Raw genomic sequence first — 17,991 nt, 5'->3', positions numbered from 1 at the left:
TCGAGAATTCCAAAGTGTGGAAAAGCCTATCATTCTCGCACACTGGTGTGATTTAGATACTTGAAACCATAATTGAAAAAGTAGCATCAAGGAGGTCTGGGAGAGTTGTCAGTCAGTCAATCGTATTTATTGAGCACTTACTGTACAATATACAGTACAATATAACAGTAAAACAGACACATTACCTGCCCACAATGAGCTTCCAGGCTAGAGGGGGAGAAAGTTATTAATATAGAGTTCACGTGTCTCCCTTAAGTGCCTCGCTTGGAACTGTGGAGGGGCCACTCAAGTGTCAATAGGGACAGTTGTCAGAAAAGGGACATCAGAGAAAGTGGGGGCTGGAGGAAAGACAATTTGTCACCCACAGAATGACAGCTTTCGGACATTACCCATAAGCAGCCTGACCATGCTGGAGATGGATTAGCCTTTCAAGTTCAGTCAGAGTGGAGGGCAGGTAGCCATTAGCCAGAGGCTTGCCTTTAGAATTGGGAGTGGGGAGGAAAGACCTGGTAGAGGAAAAGGTGACCGACCCTCCACCCGTGAACTGACCCATTGAGTGTCCGTCCCCCCGGCCGTGGGTAACAATTCCGGGTCCTTGCTGTACATTCTGGGGGGAGTTGAGTCAACATCACCATGACTTCCTGGCCTTCCCATCCTTCCTGATGAAAGTAGTTTTGCCCACATGTGCCAACAGGAATTTAGTATCCAATGTACCACTGGCCTTTTCACCCATGCACCAACTCAATAAGTATATTAATAATGACAATAATAATTGAGATATGTGTTAAACACTTGCTATGTGCCAAGCACTGTGCAAGAAGCTGGGATAAATTCAAGATAATCAGATTAGACACAGTCCCTATCTCACATGTTGCTCACAGTCTAATGGGGAGAACAAGAATTTAATTTCAAATTTACAGATGAGGAAACTGAGGCACTGAGAAGATGAATATGAAGGGCAACTCTACTTATATGTAATAATTATGATTGAATGAATTAATAATTATGGTATTTGTTAAGCGCTTACTATGTGCCAAGCACCGTTCTAATCGCTGGGTTAGTATTTATAGATATGTATAGATATATATCTAAATATACATATATCACTCCATCGCAATTATTGAGAGCTTACTTTGTGCAAAGCTCTGTACTAAGTGCCTGGAAGAGCATAACAGAGTTGGATTAGAAATTTGACTTTTGCTCTCTGTCCCAGAGGGTTTGGGTCAGGGAGAACTGTGTTCAGATTTCCAAATTTGTCTCTGTCCCTGTGATAAAGCAAAGAACTGTAATAGCTGTGACATTTCACCAGAATCTAGATCTGCGCTGAAAATGCTTCTTTTTAACTTATGTCCTTAACCTCTGGATCAGCATCCCAGAACTTGAACCTTTTAACTTAACCTTACGGAAAGAAACAAGGAAATTTTCCAGCCTGTTCTTGGTGAATTCCTTGCATCAATTCCTCTTTCAATCTTTCAATCTTTCAATCATTCATTTATTCAGTCGTATTTATTGATGCTTCCTGTGTGCAGAACACTGTACTAAGCACTTGGGAAGGAACAATACAGCAATAAAGAGAGATAGTCCCTACCCACAGCAAGTTCATAGTCGAGTTACTGGGGATGGGGTAGCTGAATCTGACAACAGAGGACAGGTGCTTGAGTTAGGGTGAAGTTTCTTCCCCTTTAATTTAGCAGTTTGCCTAATTTCAGGGACCTAAATTAATCTCATTTAGAACTGGAGACGGTAGCAGAGAAAGAGAAGCTAGTAACCCCAAGATGGAACGGTGCTGGTGGCTCAATCAGGTGTATTTAATGAGTGTTTACTGTGTGCAGAGTACTGCACCTAACACTTAGGAGAGTACAATATAACAGAATTGGCAGACACGTTCCCTGCCCACAAGGAGTTTACAGTCTAGAGAGGGAGATAGACACTATAATAAATTACAGATACGTACATTAGTGCTGTGGGGAGAATAGGCTACAAATCCAATGCAAGGGTGACATAAAAGGAAGAGGAAATAGGGGACTTGAGAGCTTAGTTAGGAAAAGCCTTTTGGAGGAGATGTATTTTCAGTAAGGCTTTGAAGGTGGAAAGAGTGATGGTCTGTCAGATGTGAAGTGGGAAGGAGTCCTAGGCTAGAGGCAGAACGTGGGCAATGAATCAGCGGTGAGTTAGTTGAGATTGAAGCAGAATAAGTAGGTTGGTGTTAGAGGAGTGAAGCGAATGTGCTGGATTCCAGTAGGAAATCAACAAGGTAAGCAGTGTCACCTAGTGGATAGAGCACGGGCCTGGGAGTCAGAAGGACATGGGTTCTAATCCTGGTCCTGCCACGTATCTGCTAAGTGACCTTGGGCAAGTGAGTTAACTTCTGTGTGCCTCAGTCCCCTCATCTGTAAAATGGGGATTAAGAATGTGAGTCCCATGTCAGACATGGACTGTGTCCAACCTGACTATCTTGTATATACCCTAGCGCTTAATACAGTACCTGGCATATAGTAAGCACTTAACAAATACCACAAGACAGAGGCTAGAAGGTGGCAAGGTGATCGAGTAGTTTAAAGCCAACGTTAAGGAGCTTCTGATTGATGATGCAGAGGTGGTTTGGCAACCACTGGAAGTTCTTGAGAAATGGGCTGAACATTTTTTTAGAAAGAGGATCCGGGTAGCAGAGTGAAGTTAAGCACTGGAGTGGGGATAGAAAGGAGGCATGGAGGTCAACAAGGAGGCTGAGGTGGTTGTCAAGGCAGGGTTTCAAGGTTCTGCAGGGAGATGGTGGTCTCCCTGCTTAATCAGCCAGAAAGACTTGCACAGGTGTCCAAGAGGAGAATTCTTGGAAGGGAGGGACCTGGGGCTTTGTCTCCCAATGGAAGAGGAGGAAATTGTGATTTTCAGTGCTACTGACCAGTGGCCTTCAGAATGAGTAAGGGGATATGGCTTTGTGAGGTTGGGGGAGTCACCAGAGCACAGCTGGGCATGACAAGGGTTGGAAGCAGAATTCCTTTGTGTGTGATGAAGGGTGTGGCCTAGGGAATAGCCTACTCTGCACAGAGTAAGCACTCATTAAATACACCTGATTGAACCGCCTATCCAACACCGTTCCATCTTGGGGTTACTAGCTTCTCTTTCTCTGCCACCCTCTCCAGTTCTAAGTGAGATTAACTTTGGTCCCTGAAATTAGGCTGTACATGGCCTACTGGAAGGAGCACAGGTTTGGGAGCCAGAGGATGTGAATTCTAATCCCGGCTCTGCCACCTGTCTGCTTTGTGACCTTGGACAAGTCAGTTAACTTCTCTGTGCCTCCTTTACCTCATCTGTAAAATGGGGATTAATACTGTAAACCCCACATGACACAAACTGATTACCTGGTATCTACCCCAGTGCTTGGAACAGTGCTTGGCAAATAGCCCTCAACAAATCTCATAATTATTATTATTTTATTATTTTATGTGTGTGTGTGTGTGCGCGTGTGTGTGTGCTTGACCATTAGTCAGCCCCAGCTGGGCAGTGATGAGTGCTGGGGACACTGACGAGAATGGAAAAGCACCTTTTCCCCACCCAAGCCCTCCCCGACACCCCCATCTGCACTTTTTCTTGCGATGGTCCCACATCCTCACCCCCTGTCTCTGCACTCTCTCCCAGAGCAATGGAACCAATTGGGACCCGAGGCAGGGAGAGCAAGAATATTGCCTGTGAAACTACCCCCGTTCCAGCAGAGAGGTTTAGAGGGTGCCAATCCCATTCCTCCCATTCAACCATTCCATAACTGCCACCTCTCAACTCACCCTTGTTCGGAATTTGATTATGTCAAGCTACTTCTTCACAGGTGTTGTGGTCTGGTCTGTCTTCCTGCCAACCGCCTTCTTGCCCAGAGAGCACAAGGCCTCTCCCCAGCACTTTCTCTTCCCCCACTCCTCCCCTTTAGCACCCTCTGTTTCCTCTCTCCCCACAGGGGCCTCTTAACATTTAGTCAAAAGGGCTGAATGAGCTCAAAGTTTGGGGATAAAAAGCCAAAGGGGTGGGAACTGTTGGGAAAGACTTCATCTCTATTGAGTGAGAGCTCTTTGAGGGGAGGGATCATGCCTAGTCTCTAAAGGCAACCCTGAGTGCCTTCTGCGTGAAACAGCATGGCCTAGTGGATAGATCACGGGCTTGGGAGTCAGAAGGACCTGGGTTCTAATCTCAGATCTGGCACATGTCTGCTGTGTGACCTTGGGCAAATCATTTAACCTTTCTGTGCCTCCATTCCCTCATTGGTAAAATAAGGATTAAATACCTATCATCCCTCCTACTTAGACTGTGAGCTGGGGGCAAGACAGGGGCAGAGTCCAACCTAATTATCTTACGTATACCTCAAGGTTTAGTACAGTCCTTGGCACATAGTAAGGACTTAACAAATACCACATATAGTATTATTATTAGGACATACATGCCACTTTTGAGATATCCAAACAGTCTGGGGATGACAATGAAATGGATGAACTGAGAAATGAACTGGCTGCAACCGTTAGCTTGGGCCTAAATGAAGTGGTATTTGGATTGCATAAATAGGTTCTTCCTCAGGCCACTCGACTGATCTGTGTCCATGCCTGATAGATATCTGTTGCTGCTTGACAGGTGGTTAACATCCCCTGCCACTCTCCAGGATCCAAAGTGGAAAGGCTGCCTTTTTTAAAAATAGTATTTGTTAAGTGCTTATTATGATCCAGGCACTGTACTAAGTGTCGGAGTAGATACAAGTTAATCAGATTGGACACAATCCCTCATTGTGTCTGGCTCACAGACTTAATCCCCATTTCACGGAAGAGGTAACTGATGCCCAGAGAAGTTAAGTGACTTGCCCAAGGTCACTCAGCAGACAAGTGGCAGAGCTGGAATTAGAACCCAGGTCCTTCTGACTCCCACGTCCGTGATCTATACACTAGGCCACAGTGCTTCTCTTTGCCTTGGAGATCCTGAACTCCATGAGCCTGTGAGAGGGCACGGGCCTTCTCCCTGGTTTCTTTCACCAGCTCATCTGCCTTCTCCTTCGCACCAGCATCTCCCTTTTGTGCACTTCCTCCAGCCAAACCAATCAGCCCCTGGGTGAGAATTTGACACTTAGTGGCAGTGGGAGGGTTATTATTATTATTATTATTGTATTTGTTAAGTACTTACTGTGTCAAGCACCGTTCTAAGAACTAGAGTTATACAAATAATCAAGTTGCACACACCTCTGGTCCCACATGGGGCTCACAGTGTAAATAGAAGAGAGTAGGATTTAATCCCCATTTTTACAGTTGAGGAAATTGAGGCACAGAGAGTTAAATGACTAGCCCAAGGTCACAGAGCAGGCAATGGGCAGATCTGAAATTAGAACTCAGATCTCCGACTCCCAGATCCGGGCTCTTTCCACTAGGCCACGCTACTTCTTACGGAAGGAAGGTGTCTGAGAGCCTTCAAGGGACTCTCCATTGTTCAGTGTTCTTTGTGAATTCCCAAGAGTCTAAAATACTGTTAAACCATTATACAACCGCAATAAATATGACTGATGAAGTTGATGTGACTCGCTCTGGGCAGCCAGGTCACAGAGGAATTTTCCATCAGAAAAACCCTCTCCAAAAATACAGCTTTCTCTGGGAGGCCCACCATTTGGAGGAAGAAAGAGAAAAAAGAACCAGTCGGAACAATAGAACATTATATTTACAATAGAATTTTAGCTTGTATATTTTAAAGTTTCTTTCAGCTAACTGTAGCACCAGATTATAAGTGCCTGTGCTATTACTTTGTTTATTTTTGTATTTTGGCTCTTGGATATGTCTGCAGTGGTGTGTCTGTTTAGAAATAAAACTCTGAAGGGTCAGAAACTGTCTTTTATTGAATCTTTGGAGTCAAGACCTTAGCCCAGCACTGGGCCCCCATGGGAACTCAAATGTTTGTTCACTACTTTCAAATTAAGGTGGAAAATGGAAAATTTTCCCTTGGACCCAGAGTGTATCACTTGTATTTTCCAATCATGTCACTTTCTATTCCAGCATTTCTCTTCCTCCCCCGACCCCCTTCCTCTCTGAGGGCAGATGGACATGTCTCTGTTTTTCTCATAATGGGCAGAACTGCCAAAGGGGCAGCTGGGGTGACTGTGCCAGGCCCTCTGATGGAACATCTGAGGTTCTAGGTGGCCAGTTATGCCCATGTAATTCTGCCTGTAGAAGTCCAGGTATTTTCAGAGCAGCTGGGAACTTGGAGTGGCTCTGGAATTGCCCAGATTTTCCTATCCAGGGCTTGGATCATGCACACTGAGAGAGTAGGTCATTTCAAATAAGCACGCACCAGATCGAGAATGCCAAATCCCAAGAGCCCCTGGGACTGGACGTCATTTCCAGACCCAACCCTCACACGTGCTGTGATACCAGGATGAGAAGAGTTCTGATCTTGAATCTACTGTCCTGGAGCCCAGAGGAAGTGGTTCCATTTTTGGTTTGGCAGGGGTTAGAGGGCTATCCATGGTGATGAAGTTTTTATTTCTCAAGAAAGCTCACTGGTGCAATTTGACCCCAAAGATCCAATGAAGCACACTGGCCAACTCTAGTTTATTCCAGGAACCAGGGGACAGAGGTAGATTGGATATTCCACCAATAGTCAAAAAAAACCCCTCTTCTCCTAACAAATCTTTTACTAGGGTTGCTAATTACCTTTAGTTAATTAGCATTTCATTTCCTTCTCCCTTACTGGGGGAAAAATGAACATACAGTGAAATGATTCCGGGGTAGATGACATCAAGCGGGTGGAAGGAACCTGGGATAATCCTGGGATCAAGAATTGGATAAAGAAAGAGGTATGGTAATAATATTTCCAAAAGCAGGGGCCAGCTCAAAGGGGTGAAAACAAGGGGAATTCGAAGGCAGGAATGGGTGGTCGAAAGAAACAATTTGATCCCCAAACCTCAGTGTTTAAGATCAGAGGAGTGGATGGAAGCAGTAGGCACTGCTTTTGGAGCTGAAGCTGGGTTGGGGGCAGGGGTCCTCATATTTAGTGCTGGATGTTGCTGACAGGTAGAGAGAAGAGAAGCATAAGAAATTAAAAGCTGTTGACCAAGTGGCTTTTTTAACTGGTCTTATCCCTTATGGAGCCAAATCCGGGATTGGAATTTCCAACTCACTTAAAGTCTCCTCTCATGTAATTTAGAAACTGACAGACATCGCTGTCATATCATGCTTCTTCCTGCCAATGCTGTGACTCAGGCAGGGGCTGGGACTGGTAGAGGTAGGGCAAAGCAGCTGTTTGTTGAAGGCTGCTTCCCAGGCCCAAGGCTTCCCAGCTTGCCTTTCTCCTCCTACTCAAATACGCAATCTCTGGCGTCTTCACCCACAAAGGTTGTGATAGCTTGGGCACCCACGACCTTTGTGGTCGTTAGCAGTGGGTGGAGTAAGCTGCTGTTTCTGTCTGGCAGGCCTGAAAATGAGTTTCCCAACTTCCTTGCTTTCAGTGCTCCTTCCTTGCTTTTGATGCAACTTTGAAACACGGAGCTAAAGGGCGACTCCTGCAATTCAGTTAAACCAGTGGTTCTCATATTTTTTCAGCCCCCAAGGGTTCTCATGATCTCTTATACCTTCCTCTGTCCCTGAAATAAGTGTGGCTTCTGAGGAGAGCATAGTATCAGCTGTCTTTTGTGTCATTTGGGGAAGAAGAGCAGACAGGGTTGGCGAGGAGCAAGGGGATGAGGTGATGATGGGGGATGAGAGGAAGGGACATTTTTGACTGTGGCTAGGAAAAGAGAAAAATGCTGTTTGTGTCTCTGGCCTCTTTGGACCTGGAAGAACTCTCCCTCCGTCCCCCAAAGGGATCCTGACCCCAATTTGGAAGCTGCAGCTGAGAGCTACAGGCCTCGGCAGTAGATGCTGCTGTGACTGTCACGGGTGAAGCTTTAGCTTCCGCGTTTGCTCCTCATACTCCGAGATTCCTGGACCATTCTTGCTGGCACTTCCCAGCTTCCCTTTACCAGGTTTGCTTTTCCCAGATCCACTCCTCTTCCTGCAGAAACACACCAAATACGTTGCTGTTCTTCAGAATCCAAACCTGCCATGAGAAAAGTGCTTTCCCTCCCCCTTCTCCCTCAGTCCTGGTCCTATGGGACCAGACTTTGATTTCCACCGTTACTGTGCTGACCTCAAACCTCTATTACCGTTCCACATGCCTGCTTCTTTCTAGCTCGAAGACATCCATCCAGAGATGGGACACTGCTGATGTCTGACTGCCAGCATTCGGGACCTCAGAGACTAAAGCTGCCTACTTCATCCACTCCTTGGATTTAGTGCTTCCCTGAAGGACTCTGGCAAAATCAACTACACGTAGGTCCTTCTATCAGGATCTGGGGTTAGGACCGGGCCATTGTGGGAGGAGGCAAGGTTGGGCTACCACCATAGGACTCATTTTGGCATTTGCCTGGGGAGGGGCGGGAGGATGTGTGTCATAGATTGCCTGTATTTTTCCCTTATCTCCTGGTGTTTCTGAGGTAGAAGGGCTGGATCACTTAAGTCCAAATTTCCCCCACCAAAGGAGCTCAACCCCAAGCTGCTGTGCAAACAGGGCTTGGTACAAGTGGTAGTGGGGAGGTGTAGGCACTTCGTTTGGGGAGGGGTCACTCATTAATCCCAGTACCGTAATGGGAGGTCTGCTCTGGTCCTACCAGCCCAGTCTTAGGCCTGGCCATTTTTCCATGTTTCACAGCAGAATGTCTGTTGGAGGGAGTTGTACCGGCCAAGAAGGTGAACTATCTATTCCCAACCATGGTTCCCTCTGGCTTCAGTTTAGGGGTTAATCTCTTTCCGTTCTGGAAGCTGAACAGAGATGGACCTTACTTCCCATCTGGTTGCCCCTTGTCCGTTCCCTCTCTGGAGTTTTGTGTTGCTTCTGTAGCTCCACCTCTTTGCCCAGTTCCTCCCTTGGAACTGGCTGTACTCCAGTGGTGGTCATCAGGTGAATAATTGGCATGTTCTGTAAATAGCTTTGCCCCCGCAAGGATTCTCTTGAGGAGCTAGCGGCTCACTTGTTCTAGAAGCTTCCATCTGTGTGTCTAGACATGTTGACAGAATCGTCAGTTTCCTCCATGATTTCCCACCTGGTCTCCTTTTCTCCCCTTCCATTCACACTTTCCTCTAGCAGCTCTGAGAATATTCCTGCTTGTGGTCAAGTTCCTTGGCAAGGGAGAGCCAGCTTTACTCAATTTGTTCTGATGGAAAAATTATAGGCATGACGATGAAATAATGCTTACTATGTGCTAAGTGCAGGGGTAGATACAAGATTATCAAATCAGGTACAGTCCCTGCCCTACCCAGTGCTCACAATCCAAGAGGGAGGAAGGCTAGGTGGCCTGAGGCTACATAACTTACCCCCATCTTCTCCATGTGATCCATCCTAGGAAGATGACCATGATGAGCATACAAGCACAGACAGCAACTGCCAAGGAAATATAAACTTGGAAGATCTTAGTATATTGGAGCATTTCCCCCATTCCCTCCTTCCCCCCCACTGGCACTCCCACCCCTTCCAGGAGGCCTGAGGGAAGAGGTGGAATGGACCGAAATTACCCACATGTTGCCCTGAACCTGGGGGCTGGAACTAAGGTGGAGCCAGGAGGAAGGGTGGATGGGAAGAGATCACAGAGCCTCAACACTGAGAGCTGCTTTGGCCTGTGCAGTTGTGTGAGCACATCTGTTTCCCCTCAGTAGTTTCTTAATTAACCCACCCCTGAATATTAGAACGAGAACATTCTAAGAATGATTCCTTCATTGATTTGTTTTATATACTTGGAACTGACTGTATTCATTATTCCTTCAGTTTACTCTTTCCCTGATCCATCCAGCCCTTCCCCAGAAGGAGCGGGGAATGAAAGGTCCTTCATTGGTTACAGTGTCGCCGTCCTGGGCTGACTCCTGGGCCGATGAGAGAGGAAAACAGATGCCTACCGAGGGGAGAGCCAGGCATACCCGCTATCTGGTGTTCTAGGGTGGAAAAAAACACCAAAATATTTGTGGTACTTGTGGGTTTGGTGACCGGGACTGTGGAAGTTGCCATTTTTTCAGTATCTGTGGAAAACAAGCCCATGTCACAGTCAGGTTAGGATTCTACCGGGCCCAAGGTAGCAGAAACCTCTGACCTGAAGTCCCTCTTCCCCCCAGTCATTCCCTCTTGGCCACTGTGGACTGTGCCCCTACCCCCAGCCTCTTGGTATCTGTCAATCAATAGTATTTATTGAGCACTTACTCTGTACAGAGCACTGTATTGAGCACTTGGCAGAGTACAGTAGAGTTGCCCTCAAGGAGCTTACAATTTAGAAGGGAAAAAAGACACTTAAAGAGACTGCAGGTAGGAGGAATCAAAAGAGTGAAAAGATATTACATAAGGGCTCCAGGGTTTATTAAGGAAGTATGAGTACCCAAGTGCTTAGGTAACATACAAGGACTGAAGTGGAAATGCTGAAGCAAAATTTAGCCCCGGGTCCTTGCTGGGTGTGGGATGCTCTCCAGATGGCCACGGGAGTCCCTGATAGCTGCTGGGGTCCCTCCAAGCAAGGGCTACAAACCCTGATCCATTATCCTTTTTTGCCTAGTAGCCCTGCCTGTGGGTCTAATCAGGTGTCTGAAATCACTGTGGCCCCGTGGGCTAAAGAATGGCCCAGAGATTCAGGGAATAAACTGGCAGAGCAGGTTCTAATCCTGCCACTGGTCTGATGAGTGACCTCGGGTGAGCTACTTCTTCCTCTCCATTCCCTTTATCGTTCACCCAGTTGAACGGTTCTCCCCTGGGAGTCTCAGTACCTGTAGGGCCTGAGGTGGTTATCAGGGGGCAGTCAGTTGAATACTCAGTGGTGTGGTCATTTCCCGGCTCCAGGGGAGGGGATGGATCTGAGTCATCTGGAAGAGAGAGAGAGAGAGAGAGAGAGTCTAAGAGGAAGCAGCTGAATCCAACTCCCTTGCTAAAGGGTGACACCCCACTTCCAGCTCAAGGGGACTCTTTTAACACTGTAGAGCTAGGGGAGTCAACAACATCAGAGTCCAAAGGGACTATTAAAGCTGGCGGTGCAGCCCTCTGACCCTTTTCCAATCATTCCTCTGACCCCTTCTTTCCTCAGCAGGCTGTTAGTAACTCTGCACCTCATCCAAAGCCAGAGTGGAAGCACCTAAGCCACGCACTGTGTTCATTCGTCCCCTTAGTTGAGGTCACACTGCTCAACAAATGTTTCCCTTTCTTGATACCCCTTTCCCCCTTTCCTCTTCCCACTCCTAACCAAAGCTCCCCCAATGCACTGCATGGATAAATCCAGATCCTTGGCGCTTCCTTTTTCCCTCTGGCTGCCTGCCTTTAGTTAATAATAATAATAATAATGTTGGTATTTGTTAAGCGCTTACTATGTGCCGAGCACTGTTCTAAGCGCTGGGGTAGACATAGGGGAATCAGGTTGTCCCACGTGGGGCTCACAGTCTTAATCCCCATTTTACAGATGAGGGAATTGAGGCACAGAGAAGTTAAGTGACTTGCCCACAGTCACACAGCCGACAAGTGGCAGAGCTGGGATTCGAACTCATGAGCCCTGACTCCAAAGCCCGTGCTCTTTCCACTGAGCCACGCTGCTTCTCACTGAGCCATGCTGCTTCTCATGTGTCATGTGTCACATAGTTCTCATGTGTCACACCCTCTAGGTGCATCTGATATTGTTAAGGATGATGCTTTTCAGTGCCTCCAGTAGGGGGGACTTTCAAAGTCAAGGAAGCAGGTTCCTTGCTCTGATGAAAGGTGAGGTTGGTAAGGACAGCGAAGGGATCCTAAAATATCATTGTAGTCATTATCCAGCCTCTCCCTGGGCCCATGTTGGTGAATAACTGGGAATGACCTGCACTCACTGGCATGAATACACTTGAAATTGAGCGTGGTCCATTTCAGCTTTCCACAGATCCTCTTGCAGATGCTCTCAGCAGGGAGTGGTGACTGTGACTTATAATCTTTGTTACATTTGTACTGGAGCTTCTGACCTGGGTAGAAGTTGACCATATTTTCCCAGGGTTTGGCATGCTTTTGTTCTGGAGGTGCCCTGCAGTGATCTGTGGGAGAAAAGTAAGGAGCAGGGCAGGAGGGTTCAAGTCACCGTAAATCAGGAGGAAGGTGTAGGACATTTGGAAAATGCAAAAATACAGACTAGGACCAAGCTGCGCTGAGGCAAAAACCCCAGATGGGTGGGGAATCAGCAGCCCAGTTAGAGAGTCCATTGGATCAACTACAAAGCAGGTTTGGGAGCTGAGAGTTTTCTGCCCCAATGACAGAGCTGAATTTCCCCAAATCCCCCCCCTTCTAGCTTCTTCTAGTACTGCTCATTTTCCCTCTCTCCAGCCCTCCCCAGTGTAACTTTTTATTTGCCATGAGCAATAGGGAGGCAACTTCAAGAAAGGCGGGTGGGACCCTTGTGGCTCTCTTTGCCAGAAAGCAGCAAGCTTATCCTGTAAAGCTGCCAAATGAGATGTGCTCTATGGCAGGAGAAGATGCAGAGAGCTTCTTGGTTGTTGCTTATTTTTATATAAATCTTCCATCTTTAGGAAAAAGCCACCATGTCCTAGTTGGGGGGTTTAAAGAGTCTAGGTTGAGGAATAGTCTGTGCCAGCAGTCTCTTACCTGTGTGCTTGGGTGGGTCATTAGCACCATCAGCCAACCATTCGTGAGGTGTGCTTGGGGGTTGTTCAGTGGGAAGTCCATTTTCATTAACTGTGGAGAAGACCAAGTTTAGAATAGGGTGCAGGCTTAGCGTCACTTGTTTTCTTGCTCGAGTGAGAGGGGTTTGTCATTGGATGGTCTGACATCTACCACTAAGCGAGTCAGAAACTGCCTAGCACTTGTTTTATGATGCATTGCAGAGGAGGCAGGATAGATATTGCACTAGACTGTAAGCTTAATGTGGGCAGGGAACTTGTCTACCAACTCTGTGAAATTGTACTCTCCCAAGCGCTTAGTACATAGTAGTCAGTCAATCATAGTTATTGAATGCTTACACACTGTTACTGTGTGAAGAGCACTGTACTAAGTGCTAGGGAGAGTACAATATAACAGACACATCCCCTGCCCACATTGAGCTTACAGTCCAGAGGGGGAGACAAACATTAATATAAATAAAATTGCAGATCTATACATAAGTGCTGTGAGGTTGGGATGAGGGATGAATAAAGGAAGCAAGTCAGGGGGACATAGAAAGGAGTAGAAGAGGGCTTAGTGAGGAAAGGCCTCTTGGAGGAGATGGGCTTTGAAGGAGGGGAGATTAATTGTCTGTCGGATATGAAGAAGGAGGGTGTTCCAGGCCTGAGACGGCACATAGGCAAGAGGTCAGCGGCAAGATAGATGAGATCGAGGTACAGTGAGAAGGTTGGCTTAGAGGAGTGAAGTGTGCAGGCTGAATTGGAGTAGGAGAGTAGCGAGGTGAGGTAGGAGGCGGCAAGGTGATGGAATGCTTTAAAGTCTTGCAGAAAGCGCTCGATAAAAACCATCGATCGATTGATTGATAGATTGATTGTCAGGGATGTGGCTCTCCATTGTAATCCATTCCTCTCTCCCCCACAGATTGATCGAATGATTTCTGACCCTGACCTGTCCCTTCTGTGCCTCAGTTTTTTCACCTTTGCCTGCTCTTACAGGCACAGGGTACACACTAGCTAAAAGAAGAAATGGAAGATTGAAGGGGTTGATTTATCATTTTTACCTGTATTTCCTATGGTGTGCAGAGCATCGACCAAGGTCCTTGGGAACATAAAGTGGAAGGAAAAGGCAGGCTCCCTGCCCTTGAAGAGCTTGCACTCTTTTGAGGACTGCATAGAAGTGTTCTGCATCCTCTAGATTGGGTAGTTTGCTACATGAGCTTTGAAAATCCACAAATCTTTTTACCTTCAAAGGTCTACCAAAACCCACATTTCCTCAAAACCTCCCCTTATTAGTTAGTATGCCAAGCACTGTGCTATGCACTTTTTAAGCATTTACTATGTGTCAAAAACGGATTTAAGCTCTAGGGTATATACAAGTTAATTAGGTCAGACACAGTCCATGTCCCATACGGGGCTCACAGTCTAAGTAAGAGGAGAAACAGGTATTTAGTCTGCATTTTACAGTTGAGGAAACTGAGGCACAGAGAAGTGAAGGTCCTTGCCCAAGGTCACATAGCAAGCAGCTGGCGGACCAGGATTAGAACCCCGGTCCTCTCACTCCTAGGACCTTGCTCTTTCCACTAGGCCATACTGCTTCTCTTGAGATAGATAATACAAATCTCTTCAGTTACCACTTAACCCTTATGTACCTCTCTATAAAATGTACCTACTGTTTCTATTCTTTTAGTTTTTTATTATTATTGTTATTATTTTAAAAGATAATAACAATAATAATAATGGTATTTATCAAGTACTGGGCTAAGCACATGTGTTGATACAAGATAATCAGATCAGACATAGTCCCTCTCCTACACAAACTAATAAAGGAGAACAGGTTTTTCTTTTTTTCAATTCTCATTTTACTGATGAGGAAGCTGAGGCACAGAGAGGTAAGTGACTTGACCAAGGTCACACAGCAGTCCAGTGGCAGAGCTGAGGCTAGAATCCAGGTCTCCTGACTCCCAACGCAGTGCTCTTTTCATTTGGCCCCAGGTTCTTATCTTTCTTCTACAGGCTTCAGGCCTTTGTGTTTCATGTTTATTTTCTTTGGCCTAGCCTACTGTGTGGGTAGGCAGGGTTGTTTTGCTATCTAAAGATTGTTTACCTGGAGGAGTGGAGAGTGTGGGAGGACTTCCACTCCAAGATCCATTCTTTTACTTGTCTTGACATTGTGACTCTGTTGACTCTGGTTTTTGTTGGTGTTTGCAATCCACTGTTACTTTAGTAACAATGCTGCTTACCCCGATCTAGAATGTGAGTCCCATGTGGGACAGGGGTTGTGTCTGATCTGGGATATAGGTATCCACCTCAGCACTTTGCACAGTATTCAGCCTATAGTAAAGGCTTAATAAACAGCATAATTAACCAAGCCATTAGTTGGCCACTTCAGCAGTCCTGCATTTATCTATTTGTTATTGACTTATTTCACTTGTACCAGAAGTGTGTCTATGAGGCAGGGGTGGTGTTCTTGAAGGACCTCTTGTTAGGGGAAAATTGTGTTCATTCCTACTGAATCAATGGCTACTTTAATAGGTTAAGGAGTAGATATCTCAAAGACACCACCACGAGGAATATTTTTCTAAACAAATTCCCATATTATTGCTCTATCCACCACTATCAGATTGTTTTGGTCCCTAACCATCCATTGTCATTTCCCTGTATACCTACTTTACATACCGTTAAGTTGCAGAAACATCAAATCATGTGTGGAACAGTTCAGTAAGACTGAGATAGAGCTTGGGAAAACATCAGCCTTGGACTGACGCCACAAAAGAACGTCCAACCTCTTCTTCTCATACCGAATCATCTTTTGCTAACCTGTGGATAGTGTTGTCTTAGAAGGAACTGGAGTTGGGGGGAGAACGTTCTTTAATTCTTCCACCCTGTTGTATCCAAATCAAGTAATGAAAACACATGTTGAAAGCATAACTGGCTATAGCTATGATTTGAGTCTTTCCCCTCCCTCTTTCATTTATTGTATTTGACATGTAGAGAAGCAATTAAGTCTTTCCCCTCCCTCTTTCATTTATTATATTTGACAGGTAGAGAAGCAACATGGCTTAGTGGATAGAGGACGGGCCTGGGAGTCAGAAAGAGCTGAGTTCTAATTGGCACTCTGCCACTTGTCTGTTATGTGACCTTGAGCGAGTCACTTCACTTCTCTGTGCCTCATTTACCTCATCTGTAAAATGGGGATTAAAAGTGTGAGCTCCAAGTGGGACAGGGATGGTGTCCTACCTGATTAACTTGTATCTACCCCAGCACTTAGAAAGATGCTCAGAACAAAACAGACACTTAACAAGTACCATTACTATTATTATTGACTATTCTGTCTACTCCTTTTCCCGCAGTAGACTCAGTCAGTCAATCATATTTATTGAGCACTTATTGGGTGCCGAGCACCATACTAAGCGCTTAGGAGAGTACAATATAACAATATAACAGACACATTCCCTGACCAGCATCCTGCCTTTTATTTCCTTTGTACATTCCCTGAGTGAGCAGTACAGTGTTCTGCAGAGTGTGGTTGCAGAATGCTGTGAAATACTGAGTCAGCTCCTCAGGGGCAAAGATCATTCCTCTTTCTTTTTCATAGAAATACAAGATCCTACAAGCTGCTGACTGGCTGTTGGAGGTAGCCCAGCAGTGCTGGCAACAGTTTTTTGAAGTCAGGAGCCTCTGGGGAGCTGGTAGAGGTTGGGGAGGACTAGGAGAGCCATTTTCTATGATGGACCAATTTTTGATCCTAGTCTCTACAGCTCAGTTAATTTTGCAAACAACTAAACCTCCTGAGAGTACAAAGCACTGAATGATTTCCCCGGTAAAGTAGAAAAGAAACCACTCACGTACATGTAGGAAAACACTCAAATGTGTTCCATTCCAGGTGTCCAGAGTGGTTCTTGCACTCAATAAAATGTTCACTGCCTTGTCTTCTTATATAGCCTTTGTTGCAGCGGTAGGCTAGTTGGCTGCCTTTCAAGTAACTCTCGGCTGTGTACTTGGCAAACGGGATCTTGTTTGGTGGAGGGCATTTTTCTGCAAAGAAGAATTATATGTGTTAGTGGACAAGATGGCTGTGAGATGCCAATGTTAAGGACATTAGACCATCAGTGACACCTCTACTGGATGAAAACAATGGGTCATCCAACTCAGTGTCCTGCCTCACCAGTGACAACGGGATGTATGTGATGGTCATTTACCCCTCTGAACTGTGTTTGGGAAAGCACCACGGCCTAAGGAAAGAGCCTTGGTCTGGAAATCAGAGGACCTGGGTTCTAATCCCAGCTCTGCTACTTACTTGCTGTGTGACCTTAGGCAAATCGCTTCACTTCTCTGGGCCTCACTTTTCTCATCTGCAAAATGGGGATTCAACACATGTTCTCTCTCCTACTTAAACTCTGAGCCCCATCTGGGATATGATTAGTTCATATTTATTCCAGTTCTTAGTACAGTGCTTCACACATAGGAAGCACTTAACAAATACCACAATCATTAAAAAAGCTTTTTCAAAAAATCCTGCCGTAAGGACACAGTAATCTGAAAGCTCCTTTAGACTGTAAGTTCCTTGTGGGCTTGGATTATGTCTACCAACTCCATTATAGTGTACTATCCCAAGTGCTTAACACAGCACTCTGCTCACAGAAACCATGGATGGAGTGACTGAGAGCTAAAGTGTGGTGATAATAAGAAAAGCTTTAAAGACACGGTGACGTAGAATGTCAAAAGCATGTGGTATAAGATGTGGGCAGACTGATCTGGGATAGAGCAGTTGGGAGTGGGGAGGTGGGGACTATTTTTTTTTGAACAAGGGCTTTGTTCAGGGTGCCAGTAGAAAGATAGAGTCTGAAGTAGAGTCAAGCATGCATATGGCAGCTGGAGTTACAAACCAAGACATTGCCTGGTGGATAGAGTCAGAAGCACATGGGTTTTAATCCTGGCTCTGCCATTTGACTACTGTGTGACCTTGGGCAAGTCACTTCACCTCTCTGTGCCTCAATTACCTCATCTGTAAAATGGGGATTACGACTGTGAGCCCCTTGTGTCCAACCTGATTAGGCTGAAACTACTCCAGTGCTTAGAACAGTGCCTGGCACATAGTAAACACTTCCTAAATATATACATGTATATATACAGACACATTACGGAGAATGAACTGACATGCAAAAATGCCTCTCCCCTCATCAGTACATTCTCCATGCTGTTGTCTGGATCTCCTTCCACGATTAGACTGTAAGCCCGTCGATTAGACTGTAAACCCGTCAAAGGGCAGGGACTGTCTCTATCTGTTACCCATTTGTACATTCCAATCGCTTAGTACAGTGCTCTGCACATAGTAAGC

At 45.8% G+C, this 17,991-nt stretch overlaps 1 protein-coding gene across 6 annotated transcripts in view; it reads right to left on the bottom strand.

Moving 5' to 3' along the window:
• Nucleotides 1–17,991, bottom strand: part of IL2RA (interleukin 2 receptor subunit alpha) — a 45,447-nt gene that overhangs the window by 4,506 nt on the left and 22,950 nt on the right. The window contains exons 2-8 of one of the 6 annotated variants that reach the window (XM_029078386.2): nucleotides 16,503–16,688; nucleotides 12,640–12,729; nucleotides 11,877–12,074; nucleotides 10,794–10,889; nucleotides 9,942–10,061; nucleotides 9,366–9,432; nucleotides 5,837–8,007 (exon numbers count right to left, since the gene is read on the bottom strand). In XM_029078386.2, the coding sequence (XP_028934219.1) occupies nucleotides 7,887–8,007; nucleotides 9,366–9,432; nucleotides 9,942–10,061; nucleotides 10,794–10,889; nucleotides 11,877–12,074; nucleotides 12,640–12,729; nucleotides 16,503–16,688 (878 nt within the window). In that variant the 3' untranslated portion in view covers nucleotides 5,837–7,886. Of the gene's footprint in view, nucleotides 1–5,836; nucleotides 8,008–9,365; nucleotides 9,433–9,941; nucleotides 10,062–10,793; nucleotides 10,890–11,876; nucleotides 12,075–12,639; nucleotides 12,730–16,502; nucleotides 16,689–17,991 lie in introns of those variants that run through there. The other 5 variants (XM_007656996.4, XM_029078387.2, XM_029078388.2 and 2 more) reach the window with 5 other exon arrangements.

The sequence above is a fragment of the Ornithorhynchus anatinus genome, chromosome 13, assembly GCF_004115215.2.
Source record: "Ornithorhynchus anatinus isolate Pmale09 chromosome 13, mOrnAna1.pri.v4, whole genome shotgun sequence".
Classification (NCBI taxonomy): domain Eukaryota; kingdom Metazoa; phylum Chordata; class Mammalia; order Monotremata; family Ornithorhynchidae; genus Ornithorhynchus; species Ornithorhynchus anatinus.
This window is presented reverse-complemented; position numbering and strand designations above follow the sequence as displayed.